The 22,526-nt window shown below is 34.4% G+C and overlaps 1 protein-coding gene across 9 annotated transcripts in view; it reads right to left on the reverse strand.

Annotated features, from left to right (window-relative positions):
• Positions 1–428: 428 nt before the first annotated feature.
• EPHA5 (EPH receptor A5) overlaps positions 429–22,526 on the reverse strand; it is a 312,460-nt gene continuing 290,362 nt past the window's right edge. For 8 of the 9 annotated variants that reach the window (XM_084758024.1, XM_084758022.1, XM_084758021.1 and 5 more), the window contains 4 exons: positions 21,156–21,305; positions 12,131–12,324; positions 8,311–8,466; positions 429–654 (listed from right to left, as the gene is read on the reverse strand). In XM_084758024.1, the coding sequence (XP_084614150.1) occupies positions 549–654; positions 8,311–8,466; positions 12,131–12,324; positions 21,156–21,305 (606 nt within the window). In that variant the 3' untranslated portion in view covers positions 429–548. Of the gene's footprint in view, positions 655–6,857; positions 8,467–12,130; positions 12,325–21,155; positions 21,306–22,526 lie in introns of those variants that run through there. The other variant, XM_084758029.1, reaches the window with a different exon arrangement.

Here is a 22,526-nt window from a genome sequence, read left to right on the forward strand (position 1 = left end):
CATGTTTATAAACTATTTTCTATAACTTACCAACATGTAATTGCATTTTAAATAACAAACTATTTAAGGAATAATCTAATTATATTGCTCTTCAATACACTTATGTAGACAATTAAGACTTGAAGTAAACGTCAGTAAAATGCAGCTTTTCTTAGCCCACACATGGCTTTAAAACTTTTCCTTTCAAGTAAATCCCTGGAAGTTTTGAAAGGGGCTGCCTTAACAGTATATAATCGTGCTGTGTCCTGATACACTTCATTTACAAGATTCTGTGGAAGTACTGGGGGAAGAATTAGTTACTGTTTTATTAGAAGATGTTTATCCTCATGTTTTCACTCTTTGAAGGTTCCATTTCACTTCCTGAAAAATGAGGACACTAGGAGGAAGATATGAGGAATTTAGTAAAATATTGATTACAAATACAATGGTCGAGAGGAATGCCTCCAAAGGTTTAGAAATCACTTTTTCCTTATGTTTGTTAAAAATAAATCTCAGGGCTGTATACAAAGTGCAGACTTGTTCACTTGAGGAAGTGACCCATGAGGAGGTTACACTGGCACCATTCCATTTACCAGCTGCGCCCTCATCTCTTGAAGGCTGCTCATGATCTTCTTCTGGTGACCGACCAGAGTCACTCCCAGGCGCCTCAAATCCCTGCATGAAGAAAGCACACATTGGATGTATGTATGGATTCAGTTTCTAGCACACCTCAAAATTTCACGCTGGCCAAGGGAAAATGTTTTGCAGGAATTAGTCATAAAATAGTGACAATTTTAGATACGCACAGTCCAGTTTTCAAAGGTGGGTCCTAAAATTGTTCCTTGAAAAAATTCTATTTGCAGTAGAAGAAAATGTACACATTTATTCCCGTGGATGACAGTCGTTATCTAAATGGTACATAGTGGTGAAAATGAATGTTTATACCTTATCAAAAAATATTTAGCTTAATGGGTACATTGAATTATATTGAAAATGTGAGCCTAAAACATCAAACTCTATTTTTGTTAAAAGAAATGTAAATGTAATTTAAAATCTTACACCTTATCAACTGAAGTCTGATCTCTTTAAGAGACTACTTCATTCCATACAGCATTATACATGACGGACATCCTTAGGCAACAGGATGTTCTATAACAATGATCTCTGGTATTTTTTGGTTTGCATTCAAAGTGCCAGTTTCATCTTTTATCAACTCACACATCAGAGTCTGTTTTCTTTTGACATCTAGAACATTCTGAAGACTACACACTTTTAAACAGCCTTTCATCCTAGATTGTTTTCCTATGTTGAAAAAATAAAATTAGCATTCAGAAGATGTTTTAAAATGTTTGAGATTCTAAATTTATAATACCTTACACAGCTAAAAAGATAGAATGGAGTTTAAATGTTATTTCATAGACTATGAGAGAAATCATTCCTCAAAAGGGTTTTTTGGACAAATACAATCAATCCACATATTAGGAAAATTATATGAACTAATTATAGGAAATATTAGTACTGATAATTCAAAATTCTAAATGACAAACATGTCTAACTTGTCAAATTTCTTTAAGAAACCACCCTCCTAAAGACAGTAGTCTAATAATGGAATGTTTTTGCATTAAATGTCTTAACTTTAGTTTCTTAGATATCATTACAATTACAGACAAGGAGAACAAGATCATGGTAGGTAAAATGTAGTAGTTACAGGTAACACAAAGGTGTCACTTAGCAAGAAGACTGAGAAGACTGAGATGCCTTGGATGTTTGCCAGCCTTGGAAATTATAGTCTATTAAGATAATTTCATATTTCTCATCTCCTTTATGTTTTCTGGATTTCTTGTGAGAGTTTTAGGAAATGAGACACAACAAAAATGCTACTCATCCTTAGGATAATATTTTTTTCTTACAATATGAATATTAAACATTAATTACAAGTTCTCAGTGAACAATATAAAAATTATAACGACTGATGTGGTTTGTAAGAGAAGCATCAGTGAAACATAGATTCTATTAAAATCCACTTGTTAAAAAGTCACTATAGTTGTCACAGTAATAGATAAGTGAAGATTAAAGTAAAATAAAAAGACTTCAGTTGAATTTAGTCATATTTACTTCCAGTTACATTGGCATTCTCAGGCTTGCTCATTGTCTAGGTGAGTCTTGACATTAGGGCTATTCCATGCACTGCAGGTTACTTAATGGCTGTCTTGGCTTCTGTTGAATAGTTACAAGACTAAAAAGGAATGACTCCTTATTAGGAGGGGAGAAAGTTCTTCAGACAGGGATGAACTGCTAGTGGAAATACTCTCCATATTAAAAAAAAAAACAAAACAAATCCTTAAACATAATAATAACCAGTGATGCTTAAGTCTCCATATGAGAAAGTATGTAGCTGCAGTACAGAATTTAAAAATGTTTTACTTCAAGGAGAAGGAGACAGAGACTTGGAAATTGTAAGTCATTAGGCTGAGGAATGCAGGCAACTGAGGTATGACTGAAACCAGGCACCTAACTGAAATCCGCACTGTACTTTCTCTTTAATTTGAGATGTAATTTTGAAAAATACTTCATGCTAAATGCAAAACATAACTTCTTTATAAAAAGGAAACTTTGTAAATATAATTAAATGTGGAAAATCCCAAAGGAATTGAACATGCTTTGACTATAGTTTCAAAATAAGTCTACATTTCAACATAGTTGAAATTGTCCAGCAATTTTAATTCTATATTTTCTCAAAATTGTGTAAAGTGAATATATATGGGTGTTTACAAGCAAAGTATACAACACAACAAGAAGAAAATAGGACTAAATTTTGAGCTAGGAAATAATATATCCCTAGTAAAAACATAAACTGAATAGAAATTATATTTTAAAATGTATGTTTACAATCTGCATTATAAACCCCTAAAATATACCTTGAAGTCTTGAGAGACATTTCTTTCTTTAAGTAACCTATATATTTAAATTATATAATTCATAATTACTCAAGTAGTTAGTAGAAACCAATTTAAGAATAACTATTATTGTTTACTCTTACTGACATAAAACCCAGAATGTATTGATTTCCAAGTCAAGTGAAATAGGCTTTAAACATCTAACCACTTTAATTTAAAAGGTATATCTGTGCTTACATGTTCGCACCATATTCTGGCCCTCAGTTAGAGAGACATTGAACCATTATTCTAACTTTTTACATGTGTTTCTATTCTAAAGTTGATGCAATTACATTTCTGGAAAATTAACTGATTACAAGATTCTAAAAGTTAATATGGTAAGTATGTTATGCTGACAAATTAAAGTTTTGAAGAATTACATTTGGTTACCAAATATAGGTATAGATTTTGTGTTTATGGGATCCTAAATTAATTTCTCTTCTCAAGTATTAGCATTAAAGGAGTATATGCTGGGGCATTGGTCTAGCGCATTTCATCCTAATGGTAACTTCTGGAGCCCCAAATCTGCTTGCTGCCCTAACTAGCTCACTCTCAGATACATCTGTCTTTGTTGTGTAAACTTTGCTCTACTTAATTCACAGTTAATTGGCTAATAAAGATGCTGAAGCCTGTGAACAGGCAGAAGAGAGGTAGGCAGAGCTTAGCCTCCTTGGCTTGGAGACTGAGAGGTACCACAAGGTGAAGGGGAAGAGAAAGGAAACGGAAGATGCAGCAGGAGGAGAGAAAGCTGGAAAGAAGGATTTTGCCATGGGGCGGTATGGACTACGAGTATGTGGACATAAGGGCTGACTTGTTAGCACAGAAGCAGCCCAGAATGGAACAATTAAGGTAAATAACATAGGGTGTGTAGCAGGGAAATAGCAAAATAGCTTAGAGGGTTGATACCTGCTCACTTATCTGGGACAGAGACATATGTGTAGACATATGTGCGTACCAGAGGCTGACATCTGGATGTTTTCCTCAGTTGTTTCTCTAACTTATTTACATCCATATATTCATTCATTCATTCATTCATTCACTGAGACAGAATCTGTCACCGAACCTAGAACTTGCTGCTGCAAATAAGCTGACTGAACAGGGTGTCACGTGGGATTTGCCTGTCTCTGGTCCCAAAGATGGGTTTCCACATGCTTTCTGTCATACCTACCTTTTATGTGGTGCTAGGTATCTGAATGCATGATTGCTCATAAATACATTACCCCATAAACCACCTCCCAATAATACTATCTCTATTTTGCCTATAAACTCTGCAGATTAGTAGTAAGTAATCAGAAATATTAGAAAGATAAAATATTTTCAATTTAATTGTTATATTGTACGTAACAAAGGAGTAGTTCTGCTCCTCTACAGTAATTTTGGAAAGAAATATTTTCTGATGTTCAAAAAACCCAGTATTTTCATATTTCACTGTGCATATAAGACATGTCATGTCTGGGCAGTTTAATATGTATCCCCTTAATACATGTTTCACAAATTGCATTGTGACCACTTTCAATTTGAATGATCCCTAGGTTGTTTCTAGTGCTGATACACTGTCCTTAAGAACAATCTCAAAGGGTTAAACATGATGAGAAATGGACGTAGAAGACTCTGCATTACGTTGACAAGACCTGACATGTTTCAGAAGATCTGTAAATGTAATATGATGCATTGCTAGGATTACCTTTCAATATCTTTTCAACCATTATTTTGTGATATTAAGTAATGAAAACCACACTTAATATATTGTGATGGTGAAGAAGTAGAACAAACTAAAGAATAGAAAGTGCGTCTGAAATATGTGGAGCCACACTCTTGATTACTCTGAATACAATGATGCTTGTGTGTGTGTGTGTGTGTGTGAGAGAGAGAGAGAGAGAGAGAGAGAGAGAGAGAGAGAGAGAGAGAGAGAGAGAGAAAGAGAGAGAGAGAGAGAGAGAGAGAGAGACAGAGAGAGACAGAGAGAGACAGAGAGAGACAGAGAGACAGAGAGAGAGAGTCTGAGAGAGACAGAGACAGAGAAATAGAGACATTTAGAGAGGCAGAAAGACAAAACACACACACACAGACCACCTTGCTCATTATCTATTGTGCTTTGTATAACTTTTATGCCTCTCAGTGGAACTAAACTCCCTCACCACTAGCTGGAGAAGTAGAAGTGACATGAGAAACTAATGAATATTCACTCAATTTCATAAAATTTTGCTTCTCTCCATTTCATTATGGAGCCATCCATGTATTGTCAGTTATTCCTGGATTACATTAAAATTCTGAACAATCACTTATCGAGTCTATGCAAGGTAAAAAGATTTGTCAAAAGAATATCCAATGCTTTTGTAGAGATGAGACCATGTTTTAAAAAAAAACTCAGAAATTTAGCTTAATTGCATAGAGCATGGAGAATAGTTTGCTCTTCTGTGCATGCTTTGAGAACATAGTAAAGTGTGTGCAATGACATCTTTTACAGGCTAATGAAGCTATTTGAGTTAGTCTGCACAAATTTGGATATAGATTTAGAATATTGTTGTTTTATTATCATGACTCCATCTTTATAACTGTTACTGGAATCTCTTCCATTTTCATAAAATTTGTATAATATTTAAATTCACTGGACTTTGCTCATTTTCTTAATAACCAAGGTTTGACAGCACTGGCCTAAAAAGAAATCTACAAAGCAGCTTTGATGTGCCCTTACATGAAATCATTGGCTTTAATTTACTACTTGCCTCCAGCTCACAGTTTCCCTTGTCAACAGTAACCCACTGGACAGTAACCCACTGGACAGTAACCCACTGGACTTGCACACGACAGAAGATTCTTGCCATTTCTTCTACAACAATTATTCAAATATGATTACTTTGTAGAAAAAGAAGGCATGGTTTTGGGAAGATTAAACAGGCAGCAGGCAAAGGCATCTAAAATGAAAACTACTCTTATTTAATATACCTTACTTCAAGACACTCAAATTCTTATTTTTTACTATTCATTTATGTACTGGTAAACAGTTCATAAACAAAATGACCCATATGAAGGTGAGATTTTTTTTAACCAGTGTTAAAATTAGGACAGTTTTCAATGCTTTGTTTCTAAACCTAATAGACACACAAATCTGTCAAGCAGTAAAATATATTTTTATGTATAGTACTTTGTGCATTTGGTTTTTTTGTCTTACTTTTTTTCTAAAAATTTACATAGCTGTGAATGTGTCAGTTCCTTACTGGCTTCTAGGAATAACACTGTGTTTTCCTATTGTACTCTTTCATAGGATACATACAATGAATATTTGGAGATCGGGATGACTATTAGGCAAGGTTATTGTCAGGGTGTTGTGTCCCTGAAGTATGTGGCTTCCCCATTTCTTTTTCTTGTTATTTCTCAGCAATGGACAATTGTAGTTTTTTCTTTTTCTCAGTGCCAAAGAACTGTACAAATGATTTTTGTTTGTTTTTTGTTTTGTTTTGTTTTTGTTTTTGTTTTTTTGTCCTTGACCAAAGAAGCAACTGGTGATTCCTTATTTTGTATTTTACTTAAAATAATGCTTTGACAAATAAGTCTTAATTTACTAATTATAAACACTGTTATAATAAAAAGTCACTTTAAGTAGCAGAATATACTCCTAATAATTTCAAGCCCCTTAAAGAATCAACTTCTCCCAGTAAGGATTATTGTAATAACTATGGATCCTTGCAATTTGAAGCGACTAACATAAGGCAATGTTCTTTGACTTTACTGTTATCAATAAATGCATTAAAAGGTAAATTTAAAGAGGCAGTTTAACAATAGAAGAACAATTATAAAGAGAGCAAGAGAATTTTAGGTCTTGAGAAAGTACACACATACTGAAGAGAGTTTAGGAGGTTACATAAATAAATAGAAAAGAAATTAACAAATAAGAATAAAAGTTTAACAGACCTAACTAAATGTATGACCATATACTCTCTAAATAAAAACAGAGACATTGTTTAATGCAAATAATTTTATTGTATATTTACAATTAATCTGACATTGGGTAGAAGAAATACCTACAGTATCATTTTAATATAAAATGACAAATGACTTTAATAAATTAAAATGAGCAATTTTTACTGAAAATTAAATAGTAATTATGTAAAAATAGTTTTAAATCATCAGGAATAGTATCTTAGTATACTGTTCTAAATAGAGCACAGATGACTTTCTTGAGCATCAAAGAAATATTGGATAAAGCATTCAGGTCTCCCAGAAGATGTGGTTGTGTAAAAACTGTGAGGATGGGATTAAGTGAACTATGAAATCAAGCCACATGGCTGTGATTTTTTACATCTGTTTAGTTATCAGCATGAAAGAGACAGTGCTGAGGCTGTGATATTAATCTGTAATAATTAATGATACCCTGTTACCTTTCATGGGGATGAGCAATGAACTCAATGACTCTGGAATGCCAGAATTATAGGTGAGAATGTCTGGAGAACTTCTCAGTATTGATATTACATGAAGGACTGAAGTGCAGACAGTGGCTTAGTGACTTATAGCATCCTAACATTTTATAATATTTATAACAACACTTTAACTTTTAAGTTTGTAGATCATTTGAAGTCAGTTATCATGATTGCACATGTCAGAACATTATTAATTTGACATAACCTAGATGGAACCACAATAGTACAATAATTTTTCACATGTACTTAAGCTAAAATAATTACACATAAAGAGTATATAATAAAGTACAAATGACTTACAACCTTAAAGAATTTAATATTTAGCTCTAGTAATTTTTATTTAATAGGATTTGATAAATTGTATCTTAAACGTGCAAACAGAAAAGGGCACAATTGGTTCCACTGAGATTGTAGCAAATAACAATACATCAGAGGCAGAATCTAACTTATTCTCAGACTTCAAGGATATAAGTTGCACCACGGCACCACGTAGATGTTAAATGAGATTCCTGCCAGTTAAGCTGTTACCTGGGTATTCACTGTAAAAGCTGTCATTTATGAATATTCTTTTTTTCCCTTTTTTTTAAAACACAGGACTAACAACACCAATTGTGCTTACAGTTTGTTTTCTTTTATATTTACATTCATATAACGAATTACCAGTATAAAAACTTATCATGAAAACATCTTTTTTTTTCCACAACACAAAGTACCAGTACTTTGCAAGGCGTTGTAATTCCAATTATCCAAACAATCCAATGCTGTTTGTTTGATGCACAAAAAGCAAAGATACTGGTCACAAGAAGCATGACCCATGCATCTGTTAACAACACAGGCTAAGAAAGTCGAGGATTCTTTGAAAGCTGCCACATGTGGATACAGGTTAACTGTTCTCCCTTGATTGCATCCACTCTGGTGTCTGAATATACTTTTCTTGCCCCAACAATTACGTAAAAATGATCAGAAAAACTACTCACTCCAAGGTCACCTGAGCCACAGCGTCCATTGAACTGTATCCATTTTCCATGAAAATTTCTGTGTACCGGCCCATTTTGATTGCTTCCAGCCATTCACCTACTGATCTGTAGGCTCCAGACCCCAGAGAACCATGTTCTGCCAACAAAGTAGACACTCTAGAACACACAAAACGTAGGTATTAGAAGCAACAAACTGACACTTTTTTATTTGTAGTTGTAGTGAAATGTTCAGTCAAATTCAACTAATCATTGGGATTACAAATAAATTATAGAGAAAAGACAGTACCAGTGTTAGTAGTTATTTACAATTATTTAATTGTAGTTACTGTCATAACAAATAATTCAAAACACAAGTAAGAAAAAGAAAAATAAACCTGAGAATTTTAAGTTTAGATAATAAATGTGGGCTTATAAAAGGCTAACTAGTAATTTTTACAAGGATAATAGTCTTAAGTTTTCATTATTTATTTTGATGTCATTAAATAATATTCATTTTGTAAAGGTTTTTTTTTGAGACAGGGTTTCTTTGTATAGCCTTGAGCATCCTGAAATTACTTTGTAGACAAGGATAGCCTCAAACTCACAGAAACCCACCTACCTCCGCCTTCCTGAGTCCTAGGAATAATAGGCATACACCAGCTAACATTCGTACGTAGCCATAGGTTTACTTTGCATTTCCATGTTTCTCATATAAGTATCAGCCCAAGAAGTTCAGAATAAGATTCCTTATTTTCTCTACAAAATTGTCTTACTCAACTACTTCCCATCATAGTATATGATACAATAGTCATTTTCCTTCACAATCTACCATAGTGCTTATTAACCATACAACTTAAAGGTCATTTTATACCTGGCCAGTTCTATTCCACCTATCACCAACTTAATTCAACAAACTCTTATATTAAATACTCATTGTTGAAGGTTCCATGTACTTCAGACACAGAACCCAGAGGATCCAAGCATGATCTGACCTGAAAGGCTCATGATACCAGAATTTGTCACGCAAGCATGCAAGGGAAAGAAGCAATAAAGAACCTGTCTAATGTATGGTGCCAACAAACAATGTCCAGCATTGCACTATAACACTAAGAGTGTAGTAGTGGTAAGGAAAACATGGTGACAACAAACATCTCTCTTCAACAAAAGGGAAAGCATCCCTAGTACTGGAAGCCTACCCAATTTCTCAGGGCTAGTGATGCCATGGATCTTGGAGAAGAACTTACTGCTCCTATATTACTAAACCAACATGACTCCTAACTACATTCTAAATATTTAAATTTATTCACACAGATAAGTGTAAATCTCTTCCTTCATCCAAGACACTTATCTTTGCAGCAGAGATCACCACAGAAAACCATAACTGATCAAGACGCAGAGAACAAATCACCACATCGTGCTCTATCCCAAATGACACATCTTCAATACAACTCCTGTCCCTGCAGCTCTGAGGGACATTGTAGAAGAGAGGGCAGAAAGTATTTTAAGAGCCCAAACATGAAGAAGTCTGCTGTGAGATTGTACATCCTAGAAATATCAGGGAAGCTATACCCGTGAATTTGCAACAACATGGTGCCTTAAAAAAAGATCTGCACAAGGATGATACCAATATACATGCTAACATGGAAGGGGAAAACAACTCACAGGGCCTCATCCCTAGAAAAGGAAGTACAGGCAATTAAGGGATACCAGACATGAAAGAAATTACTTTTTGTTTTGTTTTGTTTTGTTTTTGGGGGGGGGAAGAGTCCAATAACTGGTTATCTAATCATATACAAATAAGTAATGTTATCTGTATCTATTTAGGAGTGTATATGTGTTTGTGTGTGTGTGTATGTGTGTGTGTGTGTGTGTGTGTGTGTGTGTGTGTGTGTATCTGTGTCTGTGTATAATGTATATATAAACAATTAAAAGAAATGAGGCCATGAATTTGGAGAATTTGAGAGAGAGAGAGCAAGGTAAAGTACATCAGAATAGTTGGAGAGAAAAAAGGGAAAGGAGAAAATTATGCAGTTATATTGTAACTTAAAGTTAAATAAAAGGCATTCTCATGTTTCTACCGCACAGGCACTACAGCCTCTAGGTTATCTAGAATTCTACTATCACTCTACAGTGCAGAAAAAAAAATGCAAGTTGTTATGACAATTGATTTTTAAAGCTCTCTCTCCCTCCTCAAGTGTGTTAGCTCCATAAAGGAAGAATATCTATATCTGCTGGATTAAATCTCTTCTACAATTATCTCACAGCATGACACAGACTAGAAAAGTAATTATTTGTTGAATGATATAGTATACTGATCTATGGCCATTAGAAAAGATGTTATAAAAATTATTAAAGATAAAAATAAATAAGGAAAGAGGTATAGAGTAGACTTTGGATATTCAATTTCAGAAATGTCATAATTTTGTAAATAGCCAAGCCTAAAAAGTGTAACAATGGGCAAGAGTCCAATAGAATTTAGAAAACTGGATTATTGAATGAAAAAATTGAGATATTCAAATATTATTTATATCACTACTAAAGTCATCAAATCTTGTGACTTGAATGAGATCGCGTAATGAATCAGGAACTAAGACCTTGCAGAATTAGTGTTTAAGGGTGGGTAGTGAATCATATAGATGGTAAACTATGCAAAAGCCTAATATGCTGAATTCTACAAATCATATACAATAAATTGCTATATATCATATATAAGAAAACAAAGAAAGATGAGTAAGAAAATCAATATGGTTTATAACATTGAGAATTTTTAAAATTCATCTTTCCTTAGGTTTGTTCGTGACAATTACCTTAACATTATTCAAACAGACAAGAGAAAGGCTTAATATAGTACATGACCATAGGGATTTAAAGTAGATATTTAGAAACAACATATGGAAAAATTACTAAGACGATACAATCTCCAGATATTAGCTTAGAAAGCTCAAAGTACCTCAACAGATTTTGAAGGTTCATTTCTGACTGGTGTTAAAATGACTTTCTGCCTAGTAAACAAGTGTTGCATCAAGATCATAGAATTTATGTTACTTCATCATAAGCAGGCAGTTTTATTCAGTTCATTTTAATAGGCAGCCAATTCATCTACTAGCATGATTTCCTTTCTTGTAAAAAAAAAAAACAGACAGCTGCATTAAATACACTGAAAGTAATAATCTAGGAAATTTTCTAATATTTTTGTGACAAAGAGAAACAATATACTTTGCAAATATTCAGTATTATTTAAATGTATTCCTAATGCAATTGAGAAAAGTAGAAAAATAATGCTATTGGCTTGTGCATATATTTGCACAAGATTATTCACTTATCAGTTTCAAATCCTCAAACTGAATACCAAATGATTAAGCAAATATCTCTGTATGGCCAGATAAAGGCAGGAGACCTTGAAGTCATCAATCTGGATAAGCTAAATACTACAATCATACTAAATGACCAATGTAGAATGTATTCTAAAGAATTCCTGTGTAGTCACAGTTAGACATCTGGTTTAAAATCCAGAAGTGCTTCCTTAGCCTCGTATAAGTTCATTTCTTTACCTGTACATCTGCTCCAAACACAGTGAATCCTGTTTTCTAATGTTATTTCAGTGTAGCTGTGTATCTATTTTTTTGTGACAATGACATAATACACAACTAGGTCAGGAAAGGGAGTTTTAGGGAATCATTACTTATATCTTTTTTTTTTTCAAGAGGGAAACATTATGAAAGATGATATATAGTTAAATGAACTAATGATATACAAATTATATATTAACACATAAATGAAGACCTTTATAAAACATCTGATCAGATACACTCAGAAAAATTACTCAAGTCTGGCATTGTACCTGCTTGATGCATTAACCAGCGTCTTCAAACTACTTGGGTTTCTTATCAGCTTGTCCAGCATGTTAACTATTTCATCGAACTTGGGCCTGCTATTTCGATCTTTCTGCCAGCAATCCAGCATCAGTTGGTAGAGAGCAGCAGGACAATCCATGGGGCTTGGCAGACGATAGCCTTCTTCCACCGCTTTTATCACCTGTGCAAAGTAAACAGAACCAGGCCCACAGTGCCACTGATGTAGCATTAAAAAGTGTCTGAAAATTCCTCCATCTAACTTCCATGTTTCTTATGTTTGTCTTAGTAACCAAAATTACTAACTTTATAAACCACAACTACTTGTATTTGCTGTAAGATAAGACAATAGAAAATAATGTACTATTACAACATAAAAAAAAAAAAAAACAACCTCATATTTGTCTATGTCCCCTGGATGGGGAGACCTGGTGGCACTCAGAGGAAGGATAGCAGGTTACCAAGAAGAGACTTGATACCCTATGAGCATATACAGGGGGAGGTAATCCCCCTCAGGAACAGTCATAGGGGAGGGGAGTAGGGGGGAAAGTGGGAGGGAGGGAAGAATGGGAGAATACAAGGGATGGGATAACAATTGAGATGTAGTAGGAATAAATTAATAATAATAAAAAATAACAAACAGGCCTTTTTTTAACATGTTGAAAAAATGTTGAAAAACTAAATGATGAGCCAGAAGTGGTGATGCATGCCATTAATCCCAGCAATAGGGAGGCAAAGGCAGGACATTTCTGTGAGTTTGATGCCGGCCTGGTCTACATAGTGCCTTGCAGGAGAGCCAAGGCTACGTAGAGATACCCTGTCACAAAGGTCAAAATCAAAAAGAAAAACAAACAGAACAAAACTCTAAACAGTGATCATTTTTACCTGTAATCTTGGTGTAGAGTGTTTTATAAATGTAATTGCCATAAAATAATGTATGTTTTATTTATTTTTGCATTTTAAAATCAAACAATGGTTATGTTTTTTAGAGATTTCTTTGAAAATATATTTTTTTCATAAAAAGTTATGTACAGCCACATTTTCACAGTACTAGACTGGCAATTTTATTTCACACAAGACTTTTGGATGGTAAATGATGGATAAGTCAGAGGCTAAATTAGCATAACTTTCTCATGTATCATTTAATAATGTCAAGGTCTGACTGTTTATTATCATCTTTGGATTTCTGTCAGGAATTTGAAATGAGATTCTACTGGCACAGGCATTACGGATATTTATTTTATACACATGTATGAAATCAATCTATTTCTGGTGATTTAAAAAACATTTATAATATTGCTGCTGACATTAAAATATCTGAATGTGAAACATGTTAGTTTGTATTACTAAACAATACAATGGCCTTTTCATTCATTTATAATAAAATCTCCAAATATTATTTAGTAATATATTCTTCAAAACTTATTACAAATATACATTTAGCAAATTTAATTTAAACCCCCCCCCAACAACTTAGGCATTGTTTAGAAAACTGTAAAATAAATTAGCAGAGGAATTTTATAAAGATAATTTTCAAGGATTGGACATAAGCCCTTCTTCACAATAAAGGGGCTGAAGGGATTTAATGTGGTGGCAGGTGGAAAGAGGAAACTGTGCACTTACAAAGCACATATGACTAGGAAGTAGAGGAGAAAGGATATCAGAAATCAAATGAGTTCAGGCTCACTACCTGAAAGGTAATTTTTGTTATCTTGAAGTAAAGAAATGTATGAAGGAAGTAAACATGATCAAGTTTAACATGCAATTTCTTTTTATCTGAGGAAAGTGGGGATATCCAGATGACAATACGTAGAGTCATTGTTAGGGGGATATACATGCTAAAATCATGAACAATAGTTCACAACTTGACCTATTTTTCTAGTGGCTATCTACAAAAGACAGTAATAATGTAAAGCAGTCTAAGGAGTTCAAAGCACAGGAAGAAAAAAAAAAGTACTCAAAGAATCTTAAAGTAGTCTGGAAAATAATTGGAATGCTGCAGACAAGTGACATCAGACACAGTCTACCTTAGTTAACCGTCAGGAGTCATTTCCTGGAATTCATGTACCAATGACGGGTAAGACCCATACCGTCAATAGGACAACCTAAGGAAGGCACAGTGTATCTGCACAATTTTTAATATAAAGAAGCAGGAATTGTCAGGAGCGGTTTTATGGAGTGCTTAACAGAAGCAGGCCAGAGGACTTACAGTCTTGGCTGGCAGATTCTCACACAGCCTTGAGGACATGGCAATACACTTGTGTTGGCTAATTTCTTAGAGAAGAAAATTTATTATTAATTCCAGGTCAGGATGTGGGGGCTTGATGTACTTTGACCTCAAGCTGGTAGAAGTCTAAGCATGTAGATAAACTAAAGAATTTTGTTAGCATTTGTTTCTGTTTCAAGAATCTTCTGGATCATATATATATTATAATATATATCATATAATTAATATAATATATATTATAATATATTATATAATTAATATAATATATATATTAAAAGGAATGAGAAAAATAAACTCTGGGCTATAGTATTTACTGTTAGTCCTTCTGAATTCTTGTCTTTCTCTCCCATCTCCTTTGCTATATCTTTTCTATGTTTTCCTATGCCTATTCTATTTCTCCATCCCCATGCCCCACATCCAGGCACTGTTTGATTCTGTTGGTGAGCTCTGGCAGTTAACCTATTTAACTTAAACAACAACAACAACAACAAAAAATACAGAAGTGAAAAAGCAAATTCTGCAAACATGATTTTAAACAACTGTAAGATAGCTGACATATTAAAACCAGAATCATATTGGAATGTAAGAACCATAGATTAAGTAATAATTCCAAATTAAAGTTTAGAAAATAAGAAAAATGCCAAATGTGACAAAGGATTTATTCACAGTACCATTTACCCTTATATTATAATGGTATTTTCTTATTTACTTGCTTGTTGTGTCCGTTAATTTTATGAGATGTATTATTATTTTTGGTACCTTGTGGTCAACATAGAAGTCTAAAGACTATAGTTTAAATCATTTAATAAAAACTTCTTAAAACTTAATCTACTTTGTAGCATGTGATTATTTCAATGTTTTCAATTAATTCTATATGTTTATTTAGTTTACAGGTTCAACAATAATAACTAAAAAAAAAGTCATAGATTTGGTATTGTGTATGTGGGGACATGGAGAATTAGAAGGGCAAAAAAGAAGGCCATAAATGATGCAAATACAGTACTCATGTATAAAATTCTCAAAAATATGGCAAATTTAAATTAAGGACTTTTATCTACTGAGCATCTAGTCTTTACATATAATTTTAGAATGAATAAATTAGATCAATTTCTTGGTTTTAATGTAAATGCGATGGTTTTCTCTACATTTGTTGCGCCCTAGAGTTTTATGTGGTGGAAGCTTTACCCTTACTGCAACAACTTAATAGGTGCCTCAGTAGGTGATGACATGTAGTGGAAAATATTTATGTCGTCATATCTGGGAGAGACTAGTACAGCTCAAATTACATTGGGTTATGTTTTGCCCCTTTTTCTTGTTTCTCTATTATGCTTTGATGCTTTCAGATGACCGGGCACCATGCTTTTGCATGGTCATCATGGACTCTAGCTCTCCGAATCCCTAAGTGCAAATACATTCTTTCCTTTATATGTTGCCTTGGTTATGGGGCTTTATCAAAGCAATTGAAAAGTAACTAGAGGGGAATAAACACTGTAGCTCATTTAGTGCTCCAGTGAGACATTAATATTTAAGTCAGACATTCAGAACGATTAAACCTTTAGCATATATAACTGTTGTTGATTTTGATGAGGGCTAGGATGGAACCCATGGTCTCAGGCATGCTAGGCCATTGGTGTGCCATCCTGCTATATCTCCAAATCTAGTAAATATTTTAAAAGCTGAGATATTAGAATTTTATCAATCTCTAATAAGTTATTTTAGAGTTATGTTCTATTTTTATTTCCCAATAAATTCATCCAAGTATATATACATCTATATGTATATATATGATATTCATATCTGAAATTAAAAACTGTTACAGCATAGTCTGGTGCTTTGCATTTGATTATTAATTATTTTGCTCACCAAGGCTTGCTTATTGCCTTTTATGAGCAGTCTATCACATACCCAAAATGACTTTTGTGAACTTTACCTCCAAAATTATCCCTGATTGGCTAAATAAATGCCTACACCTGGGTAGGGCGGAAGGCAGGGTCAGAGGTCTAGGGCTTGGGACACAGGAGGATAACAGGATAGAGGTATTTAGAAGTGAGGAACAGAGCAGGTAGAGCAGCTATGGGTTAGTGTGGATAACCCATAGTGTGAAAGTGGCAAGGAGGAACCTGCTTTGAGGATTGGTGATGGAGAGAAACAGCCCAGATAAAAAGCATGTACAAGGATTTACAGAATACAAGATGGGCAGTAGCCCAGATAGGAATTATTAGAGCAATTAGCATGAGATGTGGGGTTTGGAGGTAAAAGGTAGCTTAGGGGAGTAGTTTCTTCCCTGACACAGAGTTTAGGCATATTAAAAAACCTAACAGGTGTCTGTGCCTTTTATTGATATGTTAGGAGGTGGAATAATTAACTATTACAACAATGACCTGTGGATTAACAGTAAGCATTTAGTAACCAATTTTCACCAACATAAATCAGTATAGGATTGGTAGTTGTTGTGCATATATTACTAAAGTAAATTGATATACTATAAAACCTGATAGTCCTTTGACCTTTAAGGAAGTTGTAGCACATCAATGTCATAATAAATCTATTCTATTATCACCTGCAGAATTTAAAAGAAAATGAGCAGAAAATAAGCTGTCTAATAAAAGACAAAATAAATACTACAGAAAGGTGAAAACCAGATTAATAAAATATATGTAATCGTATATTCAGCAATAGATACAAAGAATGGCAGTATCTCTAAATATAAAAATGTTATATAATGAAATAACTAAATTTGTTTTTTTATTTTGGTTTATGAAAAGTATTGACATTTAAAACGTTTTCTACCAGCAAACTAGCTTCAATTATCTATAGGATATTATTCAAGCTTCAGAGTTCATGGTCTCATGTTTCCCTAAATTGATCCTACTCACTCACATTTATTTTTTTCTTTATTATTTATTATTATTTCCTCTGTGATGCCAGAAGCAATTCTGAATCAAAATAAGTTGATTGAATTCTGTCTTCCTGGCACAAAGGAAGGTCTTCTCTGTGAGATTTAGAGTATGCTCTATGAATTGATAAAGAGATATATAATGATAGCAAAAGTCCTCTCTTTGGGTCAGATCCTATCAGGAGTGTAGATATCATAGGGTCTTAGGATCCAACTTTGGAAACTGTGCATTCAGTAATGTAACCTTTTTCTCTGAACTATTTTTCAATGACAGTTGGTGATTATTGAGCTCAGAGGATCTTCTTTGTTTCTGTTTACGTAAAATTTAGTGATAAGTCAAAACATAACACACTTCTGTAGTATCCAGAAATAAAATGTCACTGATGACAAAAAAAGCTGCATAAATAGCACATCATACACTCAGCGTTGAACTAAAGGACACTTCCCAGGAAACTTTGTGATGAGGTAAATGAATAACCATTTGTGGTAGGCTTTGTGTCGATAAGGGCTGGCCCAAGCAAAAATCATTAGTTTTTCTTCTTATATTATACTTGAAGGTGCAAAACTGTTCGCCTATGCTATGAAAGCGAAGAAGCTACCGACCATACAAAGAGAATTAGAAAGCAAAAAGCACTAGAAAGTGGAGCTGTAGCTGATGTGTGCGTAACATACGGAGAGATTTAGGTCGCCAGAGGGAGATGAAAATGATTGGTAGATAGTCCCTAAGCCCGTCACCTTCTGGCCCCTATGTCCCTTCCCATACAGCTGTGGTATCCATCCACACAAAGCACCGTTATGGATTTACATGGCAAACTGTGGGGTTACCAAATGTCTCTTAGCACACAGGTGACTAGCTAACGTTCAGTGAGCTTGTTCTTACACTTAGGGTACATGGCAATGCGTCTAGTGTGAAGTTAAGACAGTGTGACCAAAAGAAACGTTGGGGGGAAAGGGACCAATTTCTGCTTAGAATCTATAGTCCATTACTGAGGAAAGCAGTAACTCGGGACAGGAACTTAGAGGCAGGGCCTGAAGCAATGGCCATGGAAGAACACTGCTTACTCCTCATCCGGTGCTTAGCCTGCTTTCCTATACACTCCAGGACCACCTACCTAGATCTGCTACCATACATAATTAGATGGATCTTACTACATGAATCACTAATTAATACAATGTTCCACAGTCATGACTAAAGGATATTCTTATGGACACATTTAAAAAATGTTCTTGCCTGCACTCAGAAGACTATGTTGGTCAAGTTGAAAAAAAAAAAACCTAGGAAATTTGCAAATAAGGTCAACTTTTGCACAATCTGCTGTGTTTATGTAGGAGACTGGAGAACTGAGGGAAAAAGAAAACTGTTTCAGTGTAGACTTCTTGTCTCTGAATTATGGGCAAGCTTAGATAATATCCACAGAAACATGCAACAACAACATTCATCTACCTCCAGATTCTTCTGGTTTGATCTACGACTTCACCTGCTGCAATTTTAACTCAACTGATATAATATCAATATCTGATATGTGTGGATTGAATGACAGTACACGTATCATTTCCACACACAGTAGAAAGACTAATGAATCAAAACTCAAAATATCCCCAGTTGTGGCTAGAAACTAACTCTGGAGGCTGGCAAACAAGGAAACCATATTTCTAAAGAACAAAATAGATACATGGTATGGATTGTCATTTGAGGGCTTTGTGACAGTGTAAGAAAAAAATGAGCCTTAATATAAATTAAACACAGAACTGTAATGGCACAGAGGTTTTGTGAGCAATTGGTCTTTACATGAAAAAGAAACTATAGAAATCAAGTTTGAGCCTACCTTTGTTCTGTGAAGATTAATCACTACTTTTGATTATTGAATTGATTTGAATTGAATTGAACATCTCGTGCCTCCTCATTTATTTGGAAGGCCAATATGTTTGGGACATGAAGAGCAGAAGTACATAATAAATAAATTGCTATAAGTCATAGATTTTAAAAAATATGAGTAAAAGCTTGTTTCATATGCTGTAGATTTTACTGTTTTGTGACATAAGAAAATCATTGAGTTTCTCTAAGTTTTCATTCTACACTGTCAAAGTTAAATAATGATAACATCTCCTTTGTGTGTTGTCTAAGTGTACACATACAAATATAGTCCTGAAGATATTTATGTATCTAAATTATATTTAAACACACAAACATATATCAGATGTTTAATTACATTTTTATGTAGTCCTATCCCTTAAATGTAAGTAAAGACAATAGAGACTCTGCTGCCCCATGAGTTTGGCACAAGCTAGAATAATTATAGTGATTGGAGCTGACTGCAGAGGAGCAGTGGAACCTCTGCTTGACACTATGGGAGAAACGCTGAGATGTTCTTCTGGCTGCCCACTCTAGGAAAGTTAAAGAATATAGACTGAGCATCACAGCCTGAGATAACAATTCCAAAACTGGACCAATGGAGAGCACCATTGTGCTTTCCTTTGTAAGAGAAACACAGGGATGGTGAAGCAAGGGTCCGTAAGGAGATAAATGAACAGCAAGAAACAGGAGATTTAGGAAGTCAGCTGTACCCCACTGTCCTGTTTATCCTCGCCAGACAACTCTTTCCAGTGTCTTTATAGAACACTGACACATACCTCAAATGATAGTACTCATGTGCACTGATGAAGAGGTGCTCTTCCAAAATATGTGTGAACAACTTGTCATAATAATAATCAAATTTATCCTTAGTTTTATGCTTCTATAACTAGACAAATTCTACCAATCTAAGTACAGATTTGGTTAGAGGAAAGGAGCAGCTACTTGACTACGTCTGTTTATTCATTATTTGTTTAATTAGGGTTGTCATAGCCCACAGTTGAAACCTTGTCTTTTTCTTCGTTTATTCGGTGTATCCTAACACTATAACACCTCCTTTTCTGAAGGTTTCAAATAAGTGTAATAGAGTGGAGATTGTTCAATACACTTGATGTACATAGAAGCAATGAGCTATTAGTTGGTTAAGGGTTAATACACTATAAGACAGTTGTTTTTAACTTTCCTAATGCTGTGACCCTTTAATAAAGTTACACATGTTATGGTGATCCCAAGCATAAAATGATTTTCCATTGTACTTCATAACTGTAGTTTTGCTACTGTTATGAGTCATAATGCAAATAGTCAATGTGCAAGATATCTGCTATGCAACATCTGTGAAATGGTTATTTCACACCAAAGTGGTTGAGAACCACAGGTTCTCAAAGTGTTAGATCCCTCAGATTGATAACCATTGCCCTATGGGATCAATAAATACTATCTTCTTTTCAATTATTGGCAGAAAGAAAAATATCAAATGGCAATACTATCCAGAATTGAAGAGGATGGATTCAATATTAATGATGGAAATCATCAGAGCAAAGACTATAATTGTGTCCCAAGTAGCATAAGCATTTGAACTTGGGAGGAAAATTACTTAATGTTTATATTAAGAAGGATATTCACTTTTCCTACCAATTCAAATCACAATATAATTCATCTTATTATTCAAAGGTTAGCTTTTCTGCATTCATTCTCAGATGGTTGCCCCTTGTCCATCTTTGATATTGATACTAATAAAAACTGAGTGGAACAACACTACCATACAGATAAAGCTACTTGCCAAAGGACTTGAGTTTTTTGTTTTGTTTTGTTTTGTTTTGTGTTTCATAATTTTAATTTACTTTCATTTACCCCAACTAAGTTTTATCTCTTGCATAAAAAAACATTTTCATAGCAACAAATGTAACACAGTGATAAGAAAGTATGTTACATTTTCCAAGTAACTGTCCTTTTCACATTTCAAAACACTGTAAGAGTCTTGACTGAGGACAAAGCATTTCTTTCTCAACTTGAAGGAGAAACAGTGTCTTCTGTACTCACATCCTGATTGGTCATCTCCCAGTAGGGTCTCTCTCCGTAAGACACAACTTCCCACATTACGATTCCATAGCTCCAGACATCACTGGCAGAGGTGAACTTTCGAAAAGCTATTGCTTCTGGGGCAGTCCATCTGATTGGAATTTTGCCTCCCTAAAATTAAAAATACATGTATATATAAGTAATACGCAGGCAACGCGCACACACACACACACACACACACACACACACACACACACACACATACACACACACAACACACACACACACACACACATACACACACACAACACACACACACACACACACACACACACACACACACACACACACACACACCCCACAAAAATAACCCTGCATATTTCAGGAGTATCTAGGGATACTGTAGCTTCTTTGAGAAGACCTAGAAAGAGTTGTAACATTTTTAAGTGATTCTGTTTGACAGCAGGCAGCCTCTTTTCACATCTCCCAGCCTGTGAGCACTTGTAGAATAACAACTAATTGGCTGTCGGGAAGGTTTCTGCTATAAATTCTGTTTGACTCTTGCAAGGCATACAGGACCTACATCTCAATTATAGCTCTCAGGATGGCAGCGCTGAGTAGGGGCAGGAGGCCCTCACGCACATCAATGAGATGGACGCTTAGCATTGTGAAAGTAAAGGACTTAAATACGCTGCATGCATTTTGTTTTAAAAGTACAGAGTTATAAGAGGAACATCTCGGTGGTAAAGTGAAACCCTGGGATACTTAACAGTTAATAAGACAAGCATGAAAATATTACAGGCTGAAAACTCAAATGTCCTTCCCTCAACATTATTTTCTTTCTGTAAAGCTTGATGTTTTCTTCCTTTATCTTAATAGCATATTTCTGTATTTGTTCAGTTAGAATGTTGAATCTAAGAAATTTTATTGTTTCACTCAACTAATCAAAAGCATGTTAAGCTTGGAGCACTCAGGGGAAAATAGTCACATTTTAAAATTATTTTTCTGCCTACTTGCTAACACATATTGAAAGAGAGACAGAAATTTTCTTATAAAAAAGACTACTTAACACCTACCTCTTCTGTAGAAAAGAATAACTAAAAATTAGCAAACAAAACAATTCCATAAACAAGACAATTTCCATTAAAAAGCTAACTTTCAACATTTTTGAGAAAATCATTTCATATCACAATTGAAATTTGAGAAGAAATAAGACTTAGGTTGAAACCTTTTGCGGGCACACGCGCGCGCACACACACACACGCACACACACCCTGTAATATACCTGGATATTTTATGGAGATTGATTTGCCTAATAAGTGTATACAAAACACTACATCACACAAAGCTGATGTTTTTCACAAGTTTACAAACACAGGCATATGATCTCTT

This window comes from Acomys minous (genome assembly GCF_964271855.1).
Source record: "Acomys minous genome assembly, chromosome: 15".
Taxonomy (NCBI): domain Eukaryota; kingdom Metazoa; phylum Chordata; class Mammalia; order Rodentia; family Muridae; genus Acomys; species Acomys minous.